The sequence below is a fragment of the Mchenga conophoros genome, linkage group LG7, assembly GCF_057382185.1.
Source record: "Mchenga conophoros isolate Kocher_MC1m ecotype Shallow Benthic linkage group LG7, M_conophoros_male_GT1.1, whole genome shotgun sequence".
NCBI classification, from domain to species: domain Eukaryota; kingdom Metazoa; phylum Chordata; class Actinopteri; order Cichliformes; family Cichlidae; genus Mchenga; species Mchenga conophoros.
In genome coordinates this window covers 39,958,454-39,985,999 of record NC_140532.1, presented here as the reverse complement: position 1 = coordinate 39,985,999, position 27,546 = coordinate 39,958,454, and the positions used below count along the sequence as shown (strand labels likewise).

General features: G+C 40.0%; 1 protein-coding gene across 2 annotated transcripts in view; it reads left to right on the top strand.

Moving 5' to 3' along the window:
* Window positions 1-27,546, top strand: part of tnksa (tankyrase, TRF1-interacting ankyrin-related ADP-ribose polymerase a) — a 104,784-nt gene that overhangs the window by 23,950 nt on the left and 53,288 nt on the right. For both annotated transcript variants that reach the window (XM_085279222.1, XM_085279221.1), the window contains 2 exons: window positions 17,839-17,875; window positions 20,586-20,661. In XM_085279222.1, the coding sequence (XP_085135348.1) occupies window positions 17,839-17,875; window positions 20,586-20,661 (113 nt within the window). The remainder of the gene's footprint in view (window positions 1-17,838; window positions 17,876-20,585; window positions 20,662-27,546) is intronic.

Genomic DNA, 27,546 nt, shown 5'->3' with positions numbered 1-27,546 from the left:
TACCATCGCTTGTCCACAAGTTCCCAAGATCATTAAAACCTTTTGGCTTTACTGTTACTCTACCTGTCTTCATTATAAAAATAACTCAAGTGTTTTCAGTACCTCTCCAATAAGCTACTTTAGATCTACTCTGCGCTCACTAGAAAAGGGACTGACTTTTCTACTTCAGTTCATTTGTGTGTTGACTTGTAATTAACTTTTCAGACAAAGACAAAAAAGTTGCTTTAAAATATATTCAGTAAAATACATCAGCCTAGCCCATATTAGGCTTTTTTAAGATAGTGTTTGCTGTTAGAACTGACATGTTGAAGTCGAAATGGGACTATTGCAGCTTTCTTCTTCCCCTCCATACACAGTGTTTCTGCCCCCGTTGAGGTATTTCCCTTCTCCTTAAAGAAAATCACTACAGTTGCTTTATTGATTGAAAAAAGCGCACTGTCTAGAAATAAGAGGAAATTGTTACTTTTGGTTAAGGTATAAGCATGTTACCTTGACTAGTCCCAATTTAATCCTATGATCACTTGCAGAAGTAATTAGCGTCATGAGAAAGAAAAAAGACTAGCAGGGGGCTGTTCTGCTTATATTCAGAATGACTGCAGATATTATTTCTTCAATTAAAACCAATAAAATGATCTGTTGATTATCCAGTACCTGAGTTAGGGTCTGATACCCACCCTGCCAGATCGTCCCACCAACAGCCATGTGATCAAACTCCCAAACTTTTCCTTGAGCATACTGCAAATGAGCAATTGACAAATACCCCCGCTGAGACGTTTCACATCATTACTTTGTGGGTAACTTGGGATCACCAGGAGGCTTATTCTTTACATCCATCTTCCTTGTCATTGATGATTGATCTTTTTCTGGCCAGGCAGTAGTGATTGGGACAGTTTCTCTCCATTGCTTTCTTTCTTTACCCATCAGATACTGCATTGTTTAATGAGCTTGCAAGTACAGCCTGTACTCCATCCACCTCTCATCTGTACATCAGCCCTCCGTGTCGCTCTTTCTCTTTGACATGTCATCTTTGTCCCTGTGCCCCCTGTTATGTCTCGTCCTTCTCGGGTTGTACACCAGTTGGCCTCTTCATTTTTCTTTTTCTGACATTTGTCTTTTATTCTCTTCCTCCTCTTTACTTGAATTAGCTGACTCCACCTCATCCTCTTTAAATCTCTGACAGTAGCCTGTCCTTCGTAGGTGACAGTGTGCCACACACTTAACGCCACACTGGGGAAGGTAGTGATTGGAGACGGTAGCATGGATCAGAATCGTTCCAACCATCTCTAGTGATCTTGTGCTCTTGTGCACAAGTGACCACTCACAGTCAGCTACTGACTTCAAAGTGATGTTGATGCATCTGAACGGTTGGGGGTAATTTTAGAAATCACATCTATTGGGTTTGTGATACTTAAGGACGGGAATTTATAAGAATTTAGTGATTCTGATTCCATTATCGTTATCACTTACTGATTCGATTCCTTATCAATGTCCTTATTGAGTCTCATTGGGGTCTCACTAGCTCTGCTTTGGGAGTCACCCGTATCTCCAAGAAAGCATATTAAAGATAAAACATGCAGAAAATTAATTGCATGCTGTGTTTTCAAATGTTTGTGCATGTCACCTCGTTGTTGTGATCAGCGTTGGGGTCATTACTCAAAAAAATTGATGAATTACAAGTATAACAGAACACTTTTCTTAAAAGTAATGCAGTATGTTGTTAAATTACTCCGAGGAGAAAGTAATTTGTTGCACTACTTATTACATTACGTTTGCATGTCTCTGTGAAATTATGTGGAAAGCATTGTCTCACAATTACCTTTTAAGAATATAAACAGTTTTACAGTTTTATCTGTTCTGGACGGAGATTGCACTTTGTCATTGTGCTCTCGTCTCTTTGTGCAATAATAATAATAAAAGTAATTTCCATATCCAGACAGCTATTTTTCTCCTTTGGGACACGAAATGAAATTGCTAATTGGCTAATTGTAGCAAAGGTGTAAAGGGAACAGATGAGTGGGATCGATAGGAATTGCAAGGAATTGAACTACTGGGAACTAATTGAGAACTGGTTCTCTCCAAGAACCGGTTCTCAACTCCCATCCCAAGTGATACTAAAATGATTAACTGTCTGAATTTCCAAATTAGACGGCAGTTATTTGCAAGCCTTTGCTGATCATTTGGTTGTAGTCAGTCTGAGATGGCCCATGATTGTTTGGGAGCAGGTGCGAGGCAGTTGCTTTGCGATCAAAAGTGGTCACCCAAAGGTTGAGGGTGTTGCACACTCAACCTCTGCAGTCCTATTTTTACTCTAATGTGAGTGAACCATGAGATCAGCTGCTGCTGCATCACAGACCTCGACCAGCCCTCCCCAAATAGCACTTCAGTTCAGGTCCTCATTGACAAAACATGAACATGAACTAATCATCAGTAGTGAGGCTGTTTGCTCACTATCTGACATATCCTTTACCGACAAGGAGACTGATAAAGGCATACAGTTGGTTCAGGTAATTTCCATCCTGCTTTAGCTCCGTTTTGTTGTTGGGATTATGCTTTTGATTTTTTTTTTTCTGCACCTTTGTGATCAGCTCTCACGTCTTGAAGTAGGAAAGAAACTGTTCTAATATGTTTACTTATGTTTGCCATACAGTGAAATATTGATTTAAAAAGGAAAACAAAACACGTATTTAAAAAGAGAAGCTTTATATTGTAGATACTTTTATTTAGGCTAGGTGATAGATGAGTGACAGGTATGTGGGTTGAACTTTGAGCCACTGAGGCAAAGGAGAACATGAGAAACATTGCATTTGTTAGTATTGAGAAATTTAATAGAAGTAACAACACAGCATGGTAACTGAAAAATGTACCATATTTATTCCCCCATTTGTGCCAATGCTAGTAAATAAATAAATAAAATATATTTACTGTTACAATAGGTTTAACAGTACAATAGATTTCAACTTGTTACGATTCCATCTTTGACAATTTAGTAAATATGAAATTGATCTGACAATTGATAAATATCAGCTTCTGCCATTGTTAATCGTCACGTCAACGTCACTGTCAGTAAGGCTAATATTCACCAATTGCCGTGTTTGATTAAGTAAGTAAGTAAGTAAAATTTATTTATATAGCACATTTCACAGATAAAAATCACAAAGTGCTTTACAATAAGATCAGACATACAAGTTAAAATTAATTAAATTAGTTAAAAGCCCGTTTGTATAAAAATGTCTTCAGCTGCTTTTTAAAGGAGTCAGTAGAGTCTAGACAGCGTAAAGACAACGGCAGAGAGTTCCACAGCCTAGGTGCCAGTGCCTGAAAAGCCCGATCCCCACGTGTTTTAAATCTAGTACGTGGGACCACCAGTAGCCTCTGACCTGAAGACCTAAGTGCTCGGGATGAAGCAATCGTCAGCAACTGTGACAACTTCTGCAAAACAATATATTTTTTGGCAGTTTTCTGGTGTCAAGCCACCCATCAATCTCAAAGGTTATAGGGCTATTTAAACAATTTAAAATCTGTAATCATACAGTGTAGAAATATTATTCACAAGTGAAAAAAATTTATGACATCACAGTGGACATAGCAGTTCACCACAAGGTAAAATCGTAAATGCTTAGAGAAAATGAAGAGATGCATCTCAGATTTAACAAGCCTCAGTTTGCAAGTTAACGTTTATGAAAATACCATCAGAAAAGTGCTGAAAAGGTATGACTTGTTTGGGCAGATTTCAAATGGAAAGCAAAAACATGAAGCATGGCTCTGGTTTGCAAAGTTGGTGAAAACCAAACAAGGATACCAGGACCTTAAGAGAGCCGTGTGTGAATGGATGCCTACAAATCTCAAAAAACTGAAAGTGATATAAATAATGTATACTTTGTAAAGGTGGTTCTACAAGCTTCTGTATCTTGGGGTGTACTCAGTTTTATTTTTCACAACTGTATATTTTTGAAATAATTAGAATTTTCAGAGCAACGAGATTGTCTTGTCTTTGGGGTCCTATGGACTAGAAAAGCGCTATACAAATGCAGGCCATTTACCATTTGTCATTTGTACTTGAAAGGTTGGATTCGTAATTTCAGGTTTCCACAATATGCTTTGCATCAAACCCTGCCATCTAAAAGTGATAATGTGGGGGTACAGAGGGCTTTAAGTGATGTGCTTTTTGATTTGTCCTTTTTTCCCCTCCAACGAAGACTGTTTCTCTACTTTTGTCTGGATCTCTGGAGTTAAATAACCTTTCTCATTAAAAGTGCTTTATTAGGCTGTCGCAAAACACTTCCACGTCTTAAAAAGCCACTTGTGATGTAGAAGTTTGAAATGTCAGTCTGGGAGCATATAGCAAGGACAGCTACAGAGAAAATAATAATTATTCCCCTTTGCGTGCATTATGGCTGCATAATAAAAAGGAGAGAGAAACGTTGGAAGGAATAAATGGAGACTGAAGAGAGACGAGAACAGAGAGAGTCCATTAGCTGCTATTAATTACCGCTGATTGGTATTCACAGACTTACTACTTCTGAGCCTCCAAGAGATCAATTCTCCACTCTGGACCTCAGTCAGCACACACAAGTAAGAACAAGTAAAAACACACTTGCCTGTTCCTTTGACCTCTCTTATTTTAACTCTAATATGATTTTCCCCCCCTATGTTAAAGAACAGATGTGCGCTTTCTGTTTTTTACGCTGCATTGTCACTTTGCTGTGTGCTTCAGGTTAAGTGCCCAGACAGCAGAATAGCCAGTTTGGGGAAAATTAGGTTTCAGATTATACAAGCTGTCCTTGTTTTTACAAAGTGTTTTATTTATTTATTTTCTTTCCTTATTCATAGGAAAATATTGAATCCCCTCCTTTTAATTGCCTTTCTGCGCTCATGACCTTGTCTGGGATGTGCCCGGCATGATCAGACGTGTTTCATATTTACATATTAATGTGTGGGTGTAATGGAAAAAACTAAAGTGTTAAATGAATGAAATTACTGCAGGTAATCTGAAGGAATGTGAACAAGTGGGCATTAGTTTCCATCTTGCTGACTTTCATGGTAAAGCTACATTCACGCTGAATAAAACATGACAGCTTTCTCGTTGCTGTCACATCAGTGCAGGAACATTTCAATGTGAGCATTAGTGTAGCAAGTATGATGCCTTTAAAAATGTGTGATTGTAACTTCAAACATGTAGCTTTTTGGTCTTTTCATGGATTTGATCAGGAGGAATAGACTTTAAATAACAGCGACGGATTTCTTTGTTTTTTTCTCTTTGATGCAAACGTCTAAATAGGCAACATACGCACTTCCTGTTGCTCAGTATGGGTCAGAAAATCCAAGACAATGTCAATGTGACCTTTTACTTTACTGCACTGCTGCCAGTAGACAGGAGTAAAGATTCAGGAGGAACAGGAGTTGGTTAGACAGCCTTTGAATAAGAGGCCTGAACTTGAAGTTTATTTTTATTAAATCCATTTACTGGCAGAGACCAGAAGAAAACATTTCAAAGTGGCCAACGAAAGTAAATTGATAAATGTGCCTCATTTTTTTCCATTATCTTTCTGCGATGAATCGTATTACTTTTACTTGAGCCATGACCCAGTTTCTCCACAGCAAGTTCTCTGAAGCGATTTTGAATATTTTTCAGCTTGATTTTACCAAGTCAGATAAACAAAGCATCAGTCTTACTTTAGTAACTTGAGTATTTAAAGTTGGGCTCGCAGTTGAAGTTGAATCTGAGGACTCAAGCTAACATGAACTTAACTTTTTCCCCTGAACGAGTTCAAGACCGGATTTTTATTGTCATATCATATTCGCAAGATATATCGATACTTTACCTTTTTATAGAAATAGTTTGATGTTGAGTGACATTAAGTCTTCCTTCGGTAAAGCTGTACCAGTGTTTGCATCATCTGTCACTGCACTCTCTACGAGCACAACCCCGCCCCTACTTTACCTCTCCCTATTCATCTCTGATCCACAAAGTTCTCCTGTAGTGTTGAAAGAGACACGGTACTGTTTGAACTGTGCAATAAAACAGAACGTAACCATTGCATGTGTAGCAACAGTCGACCAAGTCTGTTCAGTTGTGGAAGCAAGATGGCAACAAGAAGAAATTGCTCTTTTCAAACTCAAATTGCTGGTCTATCACTGTCAATTTGAACTCGTCAGGTCATACCAACTCTTTATAGTACAAAAGTCACACAGTAAGTAATTGAGGCATTTGTAGCCAAGTAACCGCTGTGTAGTTTGAGGTAAAAACAACAATTTTTTAAGTAGTCTCGTTGATGTGACAAAACTGTGGTGAGTTGTTGCAAAGAGCTGAGGGAAGACAGGCAAAGCAGCTCTAAATACACTATACGCTTTATGTTTGCTAACTGCTAAATTATGTTTTGATAGTGACTTCCTATCCATGGCAGTACAGAGTCCTGAAAAAGAAAGTTTTCAAAGAACTACATACTACACAACATGATTCCGTAGCTTCTAGAACCACCTTTGGCAATCATAACCTGAAGTAATGTCTTGATGCATGCTCAATCATCCAGGTAAGTAAATCTCCAAAAGTTGATTCTGTTCATTTGGACGTAGCGTTTTGTGGGAAAAACATTTCGTCACTCATCCAAGTGACGTCTTCAGTCTCAGCTGACTGCAGGTTTCCCCAATCTTATAAACAGTGCATTTGCATAATGACTGAAACCAGCTAACTGAAGGAAGAATGGTCTGAGAGGTCAGTTCTTTAATCTTAATTGTTCAAATTCTCGTGACCATTGATCAACAACGACTGATTGAAATAGAAAAGAATTGGTCTGTTATATTTGCAGGTGTGCTTGTGATCATTGTCCTGTTTCATGACCTAATTTGGGCTGAGCTTTAGCTATCAGATAGATGGCCAGATAGATTTGACTCTATAATACTTTGGTGTCCAGAAGAGTTCTTGATAGATACACAGGTCCTGTGGGTGCAAAACAAGCACAAATCATCACCTCCTACACCAACGTGCTTGACAGTTGGTGTAAGTTGTGTTTTGGTTTTCAACTTCGGTCTAACCAGTCCAAAGGACATTGTTCCAGAGGTGTGGTTGTTTGCGCAGATATAACTTTTTAAACCTAAGTTGTGCTGCCATGTACTTTTAAGAGACGTGGCTTTCTACTGTTTACATCACCATATTTCTTAGCTCCTGACAGTATGTCCAATGCTGTCAACTGCAATTGTATTGTGTCTCATGAAATTGCAATTTAAAGAAACTGAAATGTCCCCAACTGAGTGAAAACGTTTAACCCAGTGAAATCATCCAACATCTGAATGAAATCTGCAAAATTGTCTAAAGTTTCCTGAAGAGTCCATTGGCCCCTTAGTGAGAAACCAGCAGTTAAGTTTGTGTTTGACCATTCAGCCAGAAAGTATAGAAATATGATTTCGGGTCCATATCATCCAGCTCTACATATTCCTACATTATTATTATACTTTAAGCCAGTGTGGCTAAGGCTTGGTTCTGATACAATGCAAAGACTCCAAGGCCTTCTTGGATTGAACAAATGGAGAATCAAATAATTTTGAAGTTTCTTTTGGTCAGGAAAAAAAAAAACTTGTCATAGGTGGCTTTTCATCCCTGGGAAGGGGTTACAGGCCACGGTAAAAGCCTGCCACTGACAAAGAAATTGGCTGCAAGGCTATGCAGGATATATGAGAAGGACAGAAAAAAAACGAATCCACCGAGAATAAAATGGCTTTGAGTCATTTTTGCACGGTATCCCTGTCGTCGTGTCAGAGCTGGAACTGGTACTAATCTAATTTGTTTCGCTGCAAGACCAGTTTTTATCCCTTGGAATCAATTAGAGCTTGTGTCCATCCTGCCCTGCTTGCAGTGCTCAGCAGAAGCTTTGGGGAAGCATTCGTCCCTACTCCTGCTGTTACTGTGTGACTGCGGAAGAAAATGCATTGTGTATTTCAACAGAAGCTGTGTACGTGTCTTGCTGTGAGCTGAGGGTGTGCTGTCAGCAAACATTTATACTCTGTTGTAAATAAAGTTAAAAAGAAACCGAGGAATGGTCCACGGTGGATAGGCAGCAGTAACATAGCAGAAAATTATCCAAAGCGCTCTCACCAGGGCTGGCGGAAAATGATGAGAAAGCAAAGGAGTTGGGCTGTGAGATGGAGAGAATGGCAGTGAATGAAGGGGAGAAAAACACACTATATATTGTAGATAGAAAAGCAGTGGATAAATGTAGAAAGGGGAAACGGATATGAGTAAAGCACAAGAGAGAAGAAAAGAAAAAGATGAAGATGCTTTTCCGGGTGAGGGTGACAGACGAACAGAGAGATGAATTGATGTGACTTAAGTGAATGCAGAGGGACTGGAGAAGTGTGTGTTGCGTTAACGGCCATGAAGACAAAGAACTGCTGTGGCTGCTCTGAAAGCTTTGTCCTTCTAATGCACAAACGAGCAAAGCCAAGCTTGCACCTGTGTGCACCTTCTGAGTGTGTACGTGAGAAAGAAAGAAAGAATTCCTGTGGCATGAGGGCAAAGTGTCTTGCTTTCCTACCCCCGTTATCAGTGGCATGCTCATTGATTCCAATGATGTGCCTCGACCTTATTTACCCGCACAACATGATTCCTTTTTGCTGTCTTCAAACCTTAAGAAGATTAAAAAAAAACAAAAAAAACAATAAAATTACCTCATAAAAGAGGAAAAGCAAAGTAACAGTATTTTTATGCTTTTGTGTGTGTGTGTGTGTGTGTGTGTGTGTGTGTGTGTGTGTGTGTGTGTGTGAGAGAGAGAGAGAGATAGGGAGAGATGCGCATTCAAGGTTCAGTCACCCCATTTGGGCCATTTTCCTACACTGAAATTGCCTTGTTTTCCACATGGCTGCACAGCTCCATAACACTGAGTAAGTTAGTGGAATGCAGCCGGCCACTCAGCAAGAGTAGACTGACAGAATTTGGTTAATGAATTAAAAAATAAAATAAGAAAAGTGTGTTCACACCAATCTGTTTCTCCTTGAATTATCAATCTTTCCCATAAGCCCTACATGGATATGTGAAATCAAACAAGTGTTGCTACTTAGACAAGATCTCAATATCTCTTTGCAGTTTAACTGATTATAGCCTGTTTTATCCTCCAGGAGTTGTATTTTTTCACAAGTTTACAAGTAATTTCTTTTAATAATTTAGGAACGCTAATTAAAAAAATGTGGGGGGGTTAACTTCAGGAAAGAACCTGTTGAAATATTTTGTAGAAAGGTTGTCTGGAGAAAAAAATTACTAATTAAAATTACAACTACATCTGTTAAACATGGCAGTAATATATTTTAGTAATGAACAGTGCTGAGCAGTCTGGGCCAGCGTGTGATGTCAGACTGATAAGGATCAGATGCAGAAGAATGAGCTGACGGCATTCTGCTGCGTTTCCTCTGGGTTGTTGCGCGACTCTTGTTTGTGTGCCTCATTCACGGAATCTGCATTATGATCCAATCTATCTATATTCATTCGTCCCAAGCAAACTTTGTTTTTACAGTTGTGTGCCTGTGCAGGAGGATAGTCCATGCTTGGGCCTCGTTCTTGTTCTTTTATATCTTTTCAAAAGGAGGTGGAGAGAGTCCATGCTGAGGTGTTGCGGCTTTTTTTAGACAGGCTTATATTTACCAATACGATCCAAATTTTGCTGCCTCTGAAAATAAGTTAGAAAAAGTGTATAATCGTCATTCAGCGGAGGGGTCCTTGAGCAATACTCCACTGACATGCTTTCCACCTTTTTGTATGTTATGTTTAAAAAGAAGATTATAGGGCAGAAAAAAGGCAGCTCTCTAGAGAGGTAGCTGAATATATAGCTCACTATCTAGTCACAAGGAACTTGCTGATTAAGGACATGTTATTATTTAATAAATGATTTAAGAATGGAAGTGTCCTTTGATAAACTTGATGTACATTTTTCCTGTGTAGACTCTTCTGTAGGCCGTTCTTTTCTATGGTTTTATTTTTTGAGCAGTTCTGCAGTTATAGTTGCCACATGAGTACGTGTTATGCATCAAACCACACTCTCTATATATATGAGGACAATGCAGGGTGGTGTGACCTATCATTAATGTTTAATTGACCACTTGTGGAACAAATGGAACCGATGCAGCACACACTTGCTAATACTTGTGATTATTTTTAGTCTGCTGCTTTCTTTGTCTTCTTTCTAACGTGTTACTATCTATGTATCATAAAACATACCTAACCAAATAAATATAAACACACACGGATCACCCACAACATTAAAACCACAAATAATGTCCTACTTTTGTCTGTCCCCCTTGTACTTACACAATAGCTCTGACCTGCTGTGGCATGAACAAAAGACTGCTGGGAGGTCTCCCTAGTTGTTTAACAATGATGTTTGTTGCCAGACATAACAGTTGAGAATGCCAGGACTCTCATTCAGTGGCTGATCGGTGGGTTTTTAAAACTGCTACAGAACATTTCCTGCTGTTGTAGGAACAGTTATGTGAAAACCAAAATGAACACACCTTTGTTCACCAGAGTGATTGCAATAATCCCAGAATAACCTCAGTTAAAAGCACAGTTTATATAAGATGATCTGGCGTTGCCCACTCAAGGTCACAGGCATACGCATGGCGATTTTCTGTCAAGATGAATTACGCCCGGGTTTATAGAGGTGTACACCGGCTAATACATCGAGATTTTTACTTTTACAAAACTCAGCGAAATAAAAGATGGCGAAGTTGGCGGCCAAAAAACACAATTAATCCAGAGCAGCTCTCTTTGGTGCACCACGCGAAGCGATTAATCACACAGTGTAAGAGGCGAGTGTGTATGAAGAAAGCCGAGGCAGCCAGCGAAGTGGCAAAAAAGCCACTCTTATAAATTTCCGTTCATTCTTTTTGTTTTGTGATTGGTCTCAGCGTACACAGATCCACTTACAACCTCAGCAAGTGCGACCTTGCCGAGGATATAAGTGGATCGCTCGGCTCCTCACTCAATCCTGTGTTGTTGTGGGGCAGCAGATAAATGCTTCTACAGTAAATGATATTTGATTTGAGCACACTGACACACACAAGCAGACAGCTGGGCGCTGAAGCGACTCATGGTCCAGTCAGCATAGTCTGTGCTCATACAGCCTTTTACTTTACACATACACACCTAGCATACAGGGTCTTTGCTAGATGGGCAAGATATATATATATATATATATATGCATTATATATAGTATTGTGACTGTTTGACATTGACTTGTATGACCCTGGACGGGGACACACACACACACACACACACACACACACACGTACGTGCATATACAGACATTCACACAAATGCACATATGCAAAAAAAGAGAGCCTGCTTTCAAGCACACAACAATTGGAATTCAAATGGTGATCGCTGGTGTCTACTGCACTCTGCTAAGGCACTGTCTGGCACACACACACACACACATAATATCATCATTCAGGAGGCAGCTAGCCTGTCCTGAGCTTTAACATGTCCTTGTCTCTTCTGTTTGGAGTCAGCAGGATTGTCCCCCCACCCCACACACACACACACACACACACACACACACACACACACACACACACACACACACACACACACACACACACACACACACACACACACACACGCTCTCTCTCTCTCTCTCTCTCTCTCTCAGATGTTTTCATACATACTAAAGCACATCCTCCTCTTATATCACATAGTTGCCTGTCTGTTATTACTGGAAAATACGTCGAAGCATCCAAACACCACGCTGTAATCTGAAAGACTACTCTCCTATTAATATGTGACATTTTAAGTATTTTGCTGTCCCACTGACTCACTATCACTTACCATGAGTGAGCAGTCGTGGTCTGACGTGATCCATTTTAAAAGCAGCCATCTGTTCACGTCCTATGCTGCTCTTTGTTTTTTTTCTCCTCTCAGTCATGTTATTTTACCCTCGCAGAAAGGGGATGTTCAATCACTCAACATGTTTGCATCTTTATAATTGATTAGAGAAGCATTCCAGTAGCTTTGCTTGTAGTAAAATTTGTGTTTTATTGATGAGTGATTTGATTGAGTGTTTTGAGCCACTGTAATATACTTTTCTGGTCTTATATGAACTTCATTAACATCAAATTTTAATGTCTAGGATATCTTTCCTTTTATTAGCTGTGGCAGAACTTAAAATACCTCAAGTATCTGACCTTGTTTACCACTCCTGTGAAGTGGTCCCTCTGAGACCACTACCAGGCAGCATTAATGGACAGGTGTTTTTCAGGTTGTGCTCTTTATTCAGCAGAGTCCTTATCTGTAATGAATTTGCTTTACTGTCTGTCGTTGGACAAAGCTTGAATTATTGATTTTCTGGTGCACTGACTTTTGTTCTGCCAGATCCCGCTTTGTGTACAGATTGTATCCAAAGCGTTTTAAAGTGCCACACACTGTCCCCTATAAAAATATTCAGTCCAGCAACAGTTTAATGCTGAGAAAAGCCCTCAATACCCTTTAATTGTTTGTTTTCTTTTCCATTATCTATCACAGTGCTAAAATTAAGCTATTTTCCACATTTTACTTGAACAAGCTTCTGAAATCTGAATAAATTCCACTTGAGTGCCATCTGAATGCTGCTTCAGTGGAAGGAAACAGCTAAAGGAAGTCTGACCTCTTGTTCAAAGGACTTACCATTTGTCACTCTCCCAAATTGTCTTAAATTCACATGCTGACCACAAAGTACTGCAAAACATGGCTTTCTTATTCTATAATTTTTTAAAAATGTAATTTTATTTTAAATGATTTTAAAACCACGAAACTTCCCGAGGACCTCCAAGTTTAAAATAGGTGGACTTTCTTGCCCACTTCTTTCCATGGAAGAATGATATGAAAGCTGACCACTATCAAAAAGGAGTATGTGTCATTAGTCATGTTTTGAAGTGGTGCCTGAAGCCTAGAAGCAAAAAGGGAGCAGAACTAACAGCTAACCTTTTGTTGTCCTTACTTGATATCTGTGTGTGAGAGATGCTAATTAAAACTGCTGAGCCGCAGTTAGTTTAAATCACTATAGCTTTCAAAGCATCCTTGAATCATCCTGTGGTTGAACGAGGAAGTATATCTCATTTTGTCTGCATTTCAGCTGCTTTATTTCTGCACTGTGTGTGACAGCACGCTCAGCTAAACATAACAACACTGAATATGTTTGCATTCAGGTGTCAGTTTGGCTTAAATTGAATTAGGAGGCTGAGTCACTCCCTTCCTGCCACTAGTCATAACTCCAAATGTTGTTTTTATTTGAGACTTTTAAGTGAAAAGAGCCGAGCGTTTTAATGCAAAATGCAAGCCTCAGAGGTGAAAATAGTGGGAGTTGAATCAGTTAAGATTTTTTTTAAATTATTATTATTTGCTTAAAAAAAACCCACTGCAACACAGAGAGGTTAATGTCACTGGTGACCTCATCCACTGACACCCACTCATGAATATCAAAAAGCCTTGAGGCTTAAAAGCTTGATTTTAACTCAGTAAAGTTCAAAGTGCCATAACCCTTTGAACTCTGAAAGAAGTTTAAAATGTGACAAATTTATATGACAAGCAAAAGAAAAGCAAAATGCATTTATGTATTCACAGACAAGTGTTACAAAGGCAATGAAATAATGGAGTAATGGATGGAAACAATACAAAATTAACAGCTAGAAAAGCGAGAACACTGGAATATCAAAGCAGGGGAGAATTTATTGGATGAGAACTGCAATAACAACAGGATATACACTCATCTGCCACTTTATTAGGTCCACCTTGCTAGTGTTTTTGCCTCCAGAAATGCCTAAATTCTTCTTGGCCTAGTTTCAACAAGCTGCTGGAAACATTTCTCAGAGACGGTGGTGTCACACAGCTTCTGCAGATTTCATATGGAAGACGATCTGTTTCACCACATAGATCTTGTGACTGTGGAGGCCATTTGAATCATTGTCATGTTCAACCAATCTGAGATAATTTAAGCAGGCATCAGGAGACCAGTAGCAGCGTGAACTGCTATAATGCAGGACTGATCCAAGCTTTTGCATTTACACCAAATTCTGACCCAGCCATGCATTGCTGCAGTTTAGTTTTGGTGAAGCTGTGTAACTTGTAATGTCAGTTTCCTGTTTTAGCCAACAGCAGTGGCACATGATGTGATCTTCAGCTGCTGTAAGATGTAGTGGTTGTGGTCTTCATAACTTGATTGTAACAAGTTGTTATTTGAGTTACCTTTGCCTTCCATTCAGGTCGATGCAGGAAAATCCTGGTATATCCTAGTATTAGTACCAGCATGCCACGTCAGTCTTTCTTGCTCATTGTGATCCCTGGTTTGAACTTCAGCAGGTCATCTTGACCATGAAAATATAGCAGTAATGAAGAATTACAAATGTTAAAAAATCAAATCAAATCTGGTACACCCATTGCCCAAAATTAAAAGTTAAGCTGACTTTTAAGAAAATCCACATGGGCAGATCTGAGGGAAGCAGACAGAGAAATTCAAAGGTCATATAACACAGTCTGAAAGGTTCGATCACCCCAGGTACTTTTGCTTTTGTTCGGGACAGTGTACTTCACCTTAATCTGCAAGAAAGATGACGATTGAATGTGAAGGAGATCGGCAAATGTGTAGAAGACAAGTCCCCTACCGAAAAAACTCTATCCGTTAATGGAGTCTAATAAGAAAAAAAATACAAAAGTTGTGTGTGATGTTTATCACTAATCAACTTTAACCTCCTAGGACCTGCCGTCCACATATGTGGACATCACATTTTAGGTTGTCCAGACCAAAATACAAAATTTTGCTCTACAAGGGCCTGACATCCACTTACGAGGACATTATACTGCCACTCTTCTATCGAAATTTTAAACAAATATCTTCATATGTGGATCTCATTTTTCTTAGAAACAGAAATCGGATAAAAAAAAAAAAAATCTGGTAATTCTTTGTTTTTACATTCATCAGGTCCCAATATGTCGAAATATCAAAGAGAAATTAAACATGAATGCCATGAAAGAGTTCGGGTCTCAGGAGGTTAAACTAAAAGTTCAATAATGTAAATAATAGTAATAAAAATGATGATTAGAACAACATTATGCACCTGGGTTCAGGGATTGTGACTGTCAGGTGTGTAATGGAAGAATGAATCTGTCTCCGAACATAAATTGGTTCTGTACTACATCTTCTAATTTGGTTTCCCGATCTCTCTCTACATGTGTCTCCTTTCTCTTTGTATTCATATTTTTCTATTGTCCTTCCTGTCTGTGCCCCTCTCTGCCTCCCCCACCACCCGCTTCTTCTTCCTCTCACTGTTCTGCCTTAGCCCCCCTAACACCAATTATACTGTGTCAAATCCATACATGTCAGTTTCCAGATCCCTAATCATCCCTTCTCTCTTTCATCTGCAAATCCTTTGTTCCTCCCTCCTCCCTCTTTTCCCTTCTCTGTAACCTTTCTTCTTTGCTCCTCGGCCTATACCCCACCCCTCCGTCTGCTCCATGTACACACAGCAAATCCTCCTCATCCTTTTTCCGGTTATCTCTATCACAGTTACCTCTCCATCTTCTTTTGATTATTTATTAATTTCCCATTTAAATTTTATACACTTTTCCTTTCTCTGTAGTCTCACTCAGAGAGGAACTTTGTTGGGTACATTCGTGTGAATATCGTCTCATGTTTGAATAAGTTCCCATGTCACTTTTCATTAGAAGTCACAAAGACTTTGGTGTTTTACTGGGCAGGCTCTACTTAGCAATGTCAATTTTCTATAGATGATCTTGTTTACAATCCGGTCTTTCTCCAATATTTAGAGTTAACCAAGTGGAACATGTTCATTTTCTCTTTTTTACCACATTTTACTAACGAAACTGAACTGCTAATAAGCTTCTGCGTTTTATCTACCAAAGCTTTTTATAGAATAAAGATTAAAAGTGGACTCCTTTTAACATGCTGCAGCAACAGACCAAACCAAGCCAGTGGAAAAAAAAAATGAACCCAAAAACTTTCAAGCTGCATACTTTATCTCATGATACAGTAACTTAAGCATTCTCTGTCAGAGTATGTGCTTAATATGTTAATATCCTAATTTTTTTGAGCCTATTTTGGTTTTAGCTTCAGTTTCCTGTTCCCTTTCAGTCGATTCACTCTTTACGACACATAAGTATGGGATATGATGCCCCCTCTATTCACACCTTCAGGCAGATGACCTGTGATGACATGCACAGGGCCCCACCTGCACATATGTACCTTGGTCATCACAGTCATCCCTCAGTTCTTATGATTTTTACCTCACTACGAATACTTCTGCTCTGCTGGGCTAGATAGCTGTTGCTAATTAGCTCCTTTGCACTACAGCGATCAGCGCAATGCATTGCATGTCTGCCTGGGGATTGCTCACGCTAGGAGCTAAGCCTGTGTGTTTTGTCGCCAGCTCTGTCGCTTGACCCTGGAAAGACAGGTGAAGTTTGTGGAAAAAGTGCTGGGACGGACAACTGTCGCACGCACTACCCTCTCCTCTCTAAGTCTAGGCCCCTGGCTTCAATTAGCTGGGCTGACCTCATGGAATATGTTGATGGGGGTTAACCGAAGATGAGCCGAAACCATGCAGGAGCGCTGACCAAGCCCGTGCTCCCCATGCTTGGTCAGCGCTCCTGCATGGTCCCCATAAGTTCAGCTCGACTCAACTCAATTTGGTTCTTGTGGGTGTTTTCATTAGCAGGTAGTACCTGGTACCAGGTGTTTTTTTTGTTTTTTTTTTTAGTTCTTGCTTTGCTAGGGCTTCCAAGTGACCTGAGTAAGTACAAAAATGTGATGTCTACAGACTGCATGCCATCACTTGGCCAGTCACTCAATGAGTCATGAGATTGACTCCTTTACTCCTTCAAAACCGCCATTTAAACAAAAAAAACAAACAAACAGCAACGGAGTAAATGGGTGCACAAAAAGTCTGACAAAAAGGCATACACCTGCAGCAGGTATACCATCGACGTTCCCCATTGTTGTGCTAAAAAAAGAAAGAATAAAATTGTTTTTTGTATTTACTCATGTGTAGGTAAGATTTTATAGAGGGGGTTTTATTATCCATGATTTTATTTTAATATTACTGTAAAATTGGTGATTTTATTTTTAGTCCCCAGTTATCTATAACCACAAACCCTGAAGTAGGGCCAGTAATGCCAAACAGGCATAAATAAATATGGAAGTCAGTCCAGGAGTATTACAGATGTGTTCCTCCCCCACCCAAGAACATCTGTTTCAGTGGCAGAAAAGACACATAGAGGAAGTTGTGAGTGTTTTGACTATAGTGTATGAGGGAGGCAGGGCTATGCGAGAGGGAGCGCAAGAGGGTGAGGAAGCAGGGGGAGGGGTTTGTTTATTTCAGGGGGAGGCAGGAAGACAGAGATAGGAAAAGAGGAGAGAGAGGGTGACTGAGAGAGGAACAGGAATGATGGAGAATGTGGGACGCTCGTTAGCAATATGAGCAGCGGCCGAGACACCGGAGACAAACGCGGCGAAGGAGAGAAGGATGGAGAGACGCACGGGCGGATAGAGGCAGAGCGTGTGTCGGTCCTCCGCTCGTCGCCCAAACAATGAACGTGCTGTGGTCGCTGCCGGCAACACATCGTCACGGCAACCGGAGCCAGAGGGGTGCGCGCTGAGTGAGAATAGCAGAGAGGAGAGAAAGAGGAGGAGGTGGAGAAGGGGGTGTGGGGGGTGGAGAGGGATAGAAAGAAAGATGGTGTCTTCCCCCAATAGTCAATGTGCGAGTTTTTACATGGCTCCTCTCTGCGCTTGATCATGTGTGTCTGTGTGTGGTTGATGTGTGTTACTGGCCAGTTGTCTGACACCATGATCTTCTGTAACCATCTAGGTGAATACAAGAAGGATGAGCTGCTGGAGGCGGCAAGGTGAGTACCAGAGTCTGCATGCTCTCCTTTGTTTTCATTTTTGTCATGCTCCCTCTCCTGCTTTCTTGCCTCTTTAAGCCTCCCTCTCATCTCTTGTTCCCCTGCTTACTTTCTTCTCAGCTTGACTCGCTGCTGTGGTTTCCCGTACCCATTTCTACTCTTCATGTATCTCCTTTCGCCCTCCACGTCTGATACCCTTTATTTTATTTCTCTGTTGTTGTTGTTTTTTTCATCCTCCACACTCGTTTGTTGTTTCCCATCAGAGTTCTCTTATTTCTGATTTCCTGCATGTTCCTGTCACTCATGCTCTTCTCTTCTCTTCTGTTTACTTGCCTCCTGATTTTTTTTCTTTTCTTTGCTTCCTATTTGTCAAACCGTTTATCACTTGAGCCTCTTTTTTTTTTTTTTGCACACACACTCAGCTCCCACACTAGACAGGTTTTTCAGATATAGAAAGCTCAGTACTTTTGAGCCAGTGACACTTGTGCATTTTGGAGGCATGTTATGGTTGCAGGCAGTGCATGTGGGCTGTGAGTGTGTGTGTGTGCACTTGTGTGTGTCTGCCTGTTTCCATCTCTGGGCATGTGGAAGTGGAAAAGCTTTCATTTAGGATTGCGTGTGGGTGGCTGATCGCTCCAGTAGACCCCCTCCTGTCTCCCGCTCTTCCAGCCATGCACAGATGCACGCGCACATGCACACACACACACAATCGTAAGGCAGCAGCTGGCCCAGTATAGCATTACCACTGTATTATGGGGTCAGTAGGCTGTTTAAGTGTGAACTGTGATCCCACTGTGGCGCTCTCACAGCTGAGCCACTGACTGGCTTATCACACATGTAATTTTCCAGAATGTTTTTATTTTTTCTTGGTGTGTGTGTGTATGTGCGCGCACGCGTGTGCGAGCAAAAGAAAATTTTTTTTAAAATTTCTCTTCTTTTGTTTTTAACCTTTTCATTTATGGGCCGGATAGCTTTCTTGAGGAGTGCAGTGGCTCAATATATTCTTAATGTATGTGACAGCAAATATTAGACAAGGCAGCTGATGCAGAAAGATGTCTGCCCAGTGAGGCAAATCTGTCCCTTTAAGGCCGTCAGTCAGCTGACAAGAAACTCTGTGGTGATCTGTAAAATGGTATCTGATGATGATGGTGATGCTACTTGGAGGGAAACAATAAGTGTCACTCCTCACCTCGTTGGCACTACAGGCAAAACAGGAAATTCTCCTTTTCAGCAGTTGTGCCAAAATCTTATTTTCACTGATCAATAGCTCAATCATACCCACCGATCAGCTGCATTACATGTAGCATGCCACGTTAGAAAAATCAGGAGGTGTACTAGTTGCCAAAACAACCAGCAACTGTGATGTTACTTTGGCACACACCATATTGCAAAAACAACCACAACGATAAACTGTTTGTAACCCTGCTAGCTTCTTGTAGCTAATAGGCAACAACTGTACTACTATAAGGTTTTAATGGTGGAGCTTACGTGCTTTAAACATACAGATTAAGTGCATTGGAACCTTTTTAACAGGATGAAAGTTGGATGTAAGTTGCAGGTGGGCTGTTGCTTTAGTCAGGGCTGTGAGTGTAAAAGAACTGCATTTCTGAAAACATTAAGAGACATAGCCAGAAGCTGGTCCATTAATCAACTTAAATGGTTTGAGAAATTTATTGGCTTATTCTTTTTTTATTTTTGCAGTCAGCTGCTCGGTGTAACTTCCTGATAGTGGCAAGAAAGCAGCGTAACATATTTCAGAAAATAGTGAGATATTCCTTCAATTTTTGACTAATTTCAGATAATATTCATGGCCACAGTGTAAACAAATATCCAACACATCATGCATCAAAAAGGAAGTCTCTCTTGTATTTGCTAACAGTCCTTGGAAAAGAAATAGAAGGAAAAAGGGGAAGCCACTGCATACTGGAACTAGAGGTGGACAGGAAAAATTGCAGAAGAAGAGAGCAGGAGGAAAATAGAGGAGATAACTATGAGGAGGGGAGAACTAAGAGATGGGAGGTAATGGTGGTTGGAATGGGGTGAAAAGCAGCTACGAGAGTGAGGAAACATGGAAACTTCACTCTGGGAGAAGGACTGGATGTGAATGTTTTTTTTTTTTTTGTTTGGTTTTTTTAAAAAAATAGAGTATGAAAAATATAGACACAAAGAGAAGGAAGGAGAGGTCCAATCAAAGAAGGGATAAAAGAATTAAAGAGGAACATGGAAGAATGGGACAGTAATCCTTTTTTTAAACCAACTGACAGCTTCTTATTTTATGGCTGTCGGGGTGGATGGTAGTTGGATTGGCTGCTGCCTTGGCATCACTTCCTGGTGGTCATCCAATGTCAGGCCAGTCAATCCAAGAACCAGGAAACACAGATCAGCAGTACAGACAAAATCTTAATTCCTCTTTAGCTAGGTGGCCAAAGAGGCATCTCTAATTGATTTTCATGGCATATTGCACTCAATTGTGCAGGAAAACACTAGTCCATCCAGCATCGGTCCATCCTCCAAACATTTCCTCTGCCAGTACGTTTTTGCAGATCAAATTTCTCAGGCTTTTTGCCTCAATCTCAAGCTTCTTATCTAATTTTCCCTCATTTTCTCTCCTCCATACTGCTGCAGAGCAACGGTGCTAATCCTCGGTGGTGGCAGTGATTGTTTTCTGTCTAACGTTTGTGTGTTTATGTATGTGTGTGTGCATTTGCAGGAGTGGAAACGAGGAGAAGCTAATGGCCTTGCTTACGCCGCTCAACGTCAACTGCCATGCGAGCGACGGCCGCAAGGTAAGAGTAAAGCGTGTATGCACAAAAGCGTATCCACCCACACAGAGTCGAGCAATAATAAGCTCATCACTCATTTCCTGAGTGACTGAGCAACTCGGAGGGGTTTTAGGGGTACAAAACCAACCAACTGGTGGTTTTATTTTATTATTTCGCCCAGAAAAGTTAAACAAATGCTGGTATTGGCTGCTGTGGGCCTTGGCTTTATGAAATAATCCTAGCACTCACCAGCAGGCTTAGCCTTTCTCGGCTGTCAGTCAATAAAATGAATAGATGAAGACACAAAACCTTCCGTGAATAAATTAGTACCCGTGCTGAACAATAGCAGAGGATGGCAGGACGCACGGTACTGTCACACTCAGGGATACGGTCTCTGAAACAAAGGTACAGTTTTTGTTTTTTTTCCTTCTTTTACAGCTGATTGAAGTATATGCAAATTGTGAAGTTACCCCCCCAATAGCATACTTGTATTTGAATGTCTGCACTACTGCAGTTGCATGTACATGGATTAGCTTTGAATAGTAAGAAGAGTGAAGAATGGATTCAGGTGTGTTCATTGATAGTAATGAAAATGACACAGTTCCCATCCTATTCCTCATTCAAAGCAAATTATTTTGTGCAAAATGAGCCGAGGCTTTGAAGGACACACAGTTAAGGGTAACCTTTAACACGAAGGTATTTATATAAAAGATAAAATAGTAAAGCTAAAGTTGCAGGTATGATTTATTAAGAGTTATAGGCTTAAAAACCCAGCTTATCTGCTCCATAAGGCCTGTAAAGATGTAGTGTGATTGACAGAATGGCTAGCAACATGCTTGAACGACCTCTGAGCAGCCTTTTTGATAATAACATTGATAATTCTGACTGGCTGTGGAGAAATTTGTGAGAACTTGAAACCAGTGAGAGATGCCCAGACAGAAATCTTTCACATAAAATATCTATAAGTGGTCAAACCTTGGCAGAACTTTTGAGTACTCTTCACTCAGAAATATAAGGTGACTAAGATTGTTCAGCCTTGGCAGAGCTTTGCAATCTCTTCACAACCTTCATGCTTAAGCAACACACAACCTTGGTCAAGTTGTTTTCTTGTAGTTTCTGTATAATGCTCAGTTTTGGATTATAAAAATCGTCTTCAAAAATTCCTGAATCCACATCTACATCCAGATCGACTCGAAAAATCACTTGTTTGGCCAAGGCACCATCTCTGGTAAGATTTTCACTCCGGTCTCTTTGTAACCTTCAGTAATCATTCTAACAAACAGACAAACTGAACCAGTCATATAACCTTGTTGGCAGAGGCAACAAGCAAATCTGTCCATTGTCATGTTGTCAAGCCCTTGATGAGATGCCCAGTTTGTAAGACACTGTAGGTACAGTAGCTTGAGTCTAAAATGCAAGTCATGTGAAGGGATGAATAGAGTCCCTCCTTTTAAAGACATTTTAGAGACATTAAATTAAATTTGTGAAATTAGCTTTGATTTAAATTAATGGTCATCTTGGAACAGTTCTCCGAACATGTCCAAGGGAGAGTAAAGGAAAGCCCGGTTAATTAGGAGGCACCCAAGTGTGGGCTCATTTCCAGTACTGTCAGATGCAAAGCTCAACATACTGAAAGCTGCTTAGTGAATTGGAAGCACAGTTTACAACTTTTCCCATAATGGTCATATGGAGGGTATATTGCAGAGTTCCTTAGGGTCCTAAAATTGAGTCTAAAATGCTATCAATCATCTAAAGTTTAAGCCTTTAAAATGTCTCATTTGACGGGTCATAAAAATGTATTGAATTTTGGAAGCTAATGTTGTAGAGAGTTGATTGCACATTCAGTCTTTTAAATGTTATTGTAATGATTACACTAAAACAAAAATAGCAATATGGATGCAATAACGACGAATAAAAGTTGCGTGGCTTAGTCAGAACCTGCTGTAGTTTTTGTGTCAGAATCTGGTGTGTGGGCTGGCTCAATATCTCCTCCCATAAAACAAAAATAGCAACTTTCGATCAAAAAAAGGATTAAAAAAGTAGAAGTTAAAAATCTTCTTGTTATGAGAGCATTCAACAAGAACAGTTGGAAAAACCCAGTTTGCAAACTTTTGCAAAAAAAAAAAAAAGAAACAGAGTTACTGTCAACAAGTCAGAAAGACTTGAAGTGGACAAAAGATGCCGCCGATGTTTCCCATCGCCCAATAATGTTCTATATTTACATTAGGACCATTACCAAGTGCAACCCATGTATAACTCACTCTGTAGCAACAATTTTAACTCTTATATCTTTCTTTGGGGACAATGTTTGAACACTAACAGGAAGATCAGGGATGTTCTGGACTTGGGACATGATGGCTTAACACCAGTCAAAGAAAAACAGAGCTGATAGATGTCAACTGCTTTAACTCTTTCCCCCATAAAGATAAGACATTATTACAGAAACTACTCAGTTTGGAAAAGAGCTTCAATATACTCCTAGTAGGGCTAATGAGTTAAACCATGCCGACCAATTGTGACTAGACAAATTCATTTGTTTACTCTTCAAGCCTCTTTGGGACTCCATTTTCCCTTTCTTACAACTATAGATGTGAATTAGGACTTCAATAACATTCATAATGGTCTAAAGTAAACTTTCGGAAACCCTAATTATAATTAGACCTTTTACTTAGTTGAATAATGCTACAGTTGAATAATAATAATAATAAAAGTGAGATGAGACTGTAGCAGTCAGCTAAGGTTGCAGTTTGAAGTTAATTCTGATCTCATTAGCTTGCAGAGGATAAAGTGAGAACTTAGAACTTGAAAGAATGCCAGCCACGCTAAATGAAATGCCAGGTACAACACCAAAAGTACACAGCCCTACAGAGAAAAGTGCTGTATTATATCCTGTTAACTTAATGGAGAAACTTTTGTGACTACAGCCTCACCGCATGCGTCCGCAGGGAGCCCTGAGCCTAAGGTTGAGCTCTGCTGCATTGCAGCAGCACATCTGGCTTATGACTGATTAGTCCCTCGGATGAATAACTGGAAGGAGAAGCAAACTACTCTTCTAGTTTTGTATTTTTGTAGCTTTAGTTGAAGTACTCCCTCTGGCCTTGCACATTACTGTTTTCCAGCCTGACAGAAATAAAACCTTGTTTTTTCCTTGAGAACAGAGTAAGACAGTTCCACTTTTCAGCAGCAAGTGTCCAAACAGTTTTGTGGTCCCACTTGAGCCCTTATCGAGTCTCTCTTGGGTTTTTTACTCTGAACTGTTATTCTTCTCAGCGGAGAAGAGACTGAGAGTTTAGATTTTCATATTAAACTAAACCCTAAACCCAAAAGTTTGTGCTTGTTGTATGTCAGATTATGTTAGAAGCTCAGCTTGTGACAAGCCACGGTTTTCAATAACAGTAAAGTACTGGCTGCTAGATTACCAAGGTTTTAACTGTTATTTTACAATTTTCCTTTAAACAAGAACAACAGCTTCTTAATGTAAAGTACTGCAGTGGAGTATAATACTGTTATCTGTTGGTTTCTTTGGTTTTCTTACTGTAATCTCCATAAACATGACAGTAAAATGTATTAAAATAAGTTAGATCTATAGCTGCAAAAACAAAAACAAGGTAAACCAGGTGGCAATCTCCATGTTCTTATTAATTTACACTGAATTCAATCCTTTATTTTCTTTTACTATTAGCTTTTATCTAAGGATGTAACAGTACCAGAAATGTAGTAGTTGGTGCTTATACGATGTTATAGGACCTTAGCCTTCAGTATCTGGGCTGCCTGCTCAACCAAGTGGGAGCCTTATGTTTTTATTTTATCTCCAGTACCACTAGAAGAGCAGTTTAGCAAGATTTTGAGTTCAAAATAACCGTTCTTTACTTTGTACTGGGCTCATTTTATCGTCTCTACTGTCTTTCCCATTAAGTCAGTTATGTTGGCAACCCTCAAAAAAACAAAAAATGAGCAGTAGGTTGTTGCTACTGTTGTGCACACTGTTTACCTGAGATGACCATATTAGGCATATGTAGGGATATGCTCTGTATACAGAGCCAGACTCATTTGAAACTTTGCTCATGTTCATGTACATCAAATATTGTAACCGTATATATAAAAGAAAATGAGGAAAATCCAAACAGGTCTACTTTAATCTATTTAGGTCCATTCACTCCTTATCATAAGAGTGTCCTCGATATGAATTGCACTCAGTTTAGTACAGTAGGGCTAATAGGAAATGATCATTCTCCCCTCAAAATGATCGATTTATGGAGAATTGTCCATAAATCGATCAACTATGTCCTCTGATTACACAGCATATGTTTGAATTTCTTTGCAGTGCGTGCTAAATGAGTGATGATAGGGACTGAAGATGGATTATAAGCAGACTGAAGGCACAGAGTTGAAACATGAGTGGGACTCAACATGGCACCATACAATGAAATGTTATAGCAGCTTGCTGTTACTATTTTTCTCCCTTGAGGCATCAACATGCTCAGTGTGTAGCGCTATTCAGAAAAATCAGTACATTCCCTTTATTTTTTTAAAGCATTTTTTTTTTTACATTTCGAGTTTTAACTTAGTGATCTGGTTATATATTTTTTTCAGTAAACAGATATCTGCAATTTATTGGTCACCGATGCAAAACGTGCAGTACATTATTGGTTGCTATGGCAACTGCTGGGACAACCAGGGAGCCAAAGAGATCCTTTCACCCTATACTTTTGGTAACTGTCATATTAATGCTACAACAGCCTTGAGGAGGCTCTTTCCTCTAATTATGGGTACTTGGGTGTGTTGTTGATGATACTCAGCTGCAGCTTGTATTCATCACATCACTCCCGTATCCGTAATTGTGAGAGAGCATCCTCTAGCTATTATCTGTGCAGGTGGCCTGCTGGGGATGTGAGACCCCAGAGGGAAAACCGTATAATTTGAAATTCTTTGGATATGCAGGGGACAACTGCAACGGATCATTGAGGGACGCCGAAATTTAATGGAGCATGAGTATAGAAACATGCAGCCTCATCCAGAGAATAAAAATTGTGTTCAGACAGATACTGAAATGACCTCTTCTACTTAATCTGTATTTGTAATGCTCTTTAATTGCCTGGGCTGAAAGCACTCGTGCAGGGTAGGTGGAATACATTTGCACTCCAGTGCAGATTCATCCTCACTATGGTCTTAGGGTATTTTAATGGGGGGTACGACTAACAGAAATGATTGAATTCTACTTACTGGTTGTAGATATTGGTTGAAACTGGGGGATAGTAAAAACTTTTGCAGTTGTCACCCATCCTTTCACTTAAGCAACCAAAGCACAGTCGCCTGATGGAAAGTGTCAGAATAAAAACACTCAGTTGCAGAAAATGAAATAATGGGTATTACATAATACAGATGCAAATTCTTAATGTAATGTGTGTAAAAAAGCAAGCGTGGCATGTAGCATAAAGGTATCCTGATGGTTGGAAACACTGCCAGTGAGCTATATTAATGCAGGCCATTCTCATGAAATAGGATTATTATAATATACACAGGCATTTGCCCCAAGTTCTGAAAAAACAACACACATTTTTTTCATTGAAGTATGCAGATATGCAAAACGTACATAACTTAACCAGCACTTTTATAACAAAATCTGCAATATTTCAACGTATAAAATATTGACATTTATCATCATAAACAAGAGGGGAGCATCACACTCACACAGATAATGAAAGGGCACTACACAGAGCCTGGAAGAGTCCTAATGATTGATAATAATGGTACTCCTCTTTAAAATTAAACAAGAGTCACTGCCGTCTCTTTCGGTCTTCCTCTCTTCTCCAGCCTCTTGTTCTCCATTTCAATTTAATTAGATATGGCACAGACTCTCAGTCTCTCCCTTTTCAACCACACATGCGTACACACACACTCCCACGAACAAACAAAGAGCTGGAGCATAAATGTTATTTGCAGACGGCTCTTCGAGAATTAAAAAGCTCTGCTTGTATACAACATACATGAGAAGAGACGCACAGAGGGAAGGCAAACAGACAGAAAGAGAAACAGACCTTATGCCCAAAAGTATGTGGACAGGCTACGGTCAGAGTCAAAGCTTTAATCAATCACAAACAGAATGCTGTCTTACGGGTAATTGGCGTATCCGTAATGCTCTTTAGCTACATTAACAAACAGCTCATCTCCCTCAGTGTGTGAGCTCCCGATAGTTAGCAGTTTTAGAAAGAGAAGTAGTCTGGTGCGAGGATAAAGAAGAGCTGGCATGGAAAAAAGAAGCTGTGTCGGTTCTTTGAGCACAATTTTGTTATATGTGATGCAGGATTAAGCTACAAGGTACGTAATTACTACAAGGGAGGGGAAAAAACACATTAGCTTTGTTTCAGTATCTTCAAACAGCCACGTCACTTAATGTGCTGAATAGGGGCAAGTTAAGCAGAAATGCCCAGATCTCCCTCACCCCAGCCACCTCCTCCACCCGTTCCGGGACACACACACACACTAACACACACACACTAACACAAACACATTCCGATCACAACTGAGAGATGTAATCTCTCCAGCGTGTCCTGGGTCTGCCCTGGTGCCTCCTCCCTGTCGGACATGTCTGGAACTCCTCACTTAGGAGGTGCCCGGGAAGCATCCTGGCCTATGGTGTCCTAGTGACATGCCTGTTCATGGACACCCTTATGTTCAAACATGGTTTTAGTTCTGGACAAACTGCCATTAGCACAGAAGCATCAACAATAACAGAACACAACGTCGTGTTCAGGTTGGACAGGCCATTCCTCCCAGTCACATTTTTGGTCTCACTGTCATTTCCCACGTGAGATTCCAAGTCCCTCAGTAGGACAGTGGAGTCACCAGATTGGGCATCTTTCATTACCCTTATCAGGGACCCCCAAGAAGGTTGGGTACTTTACACTG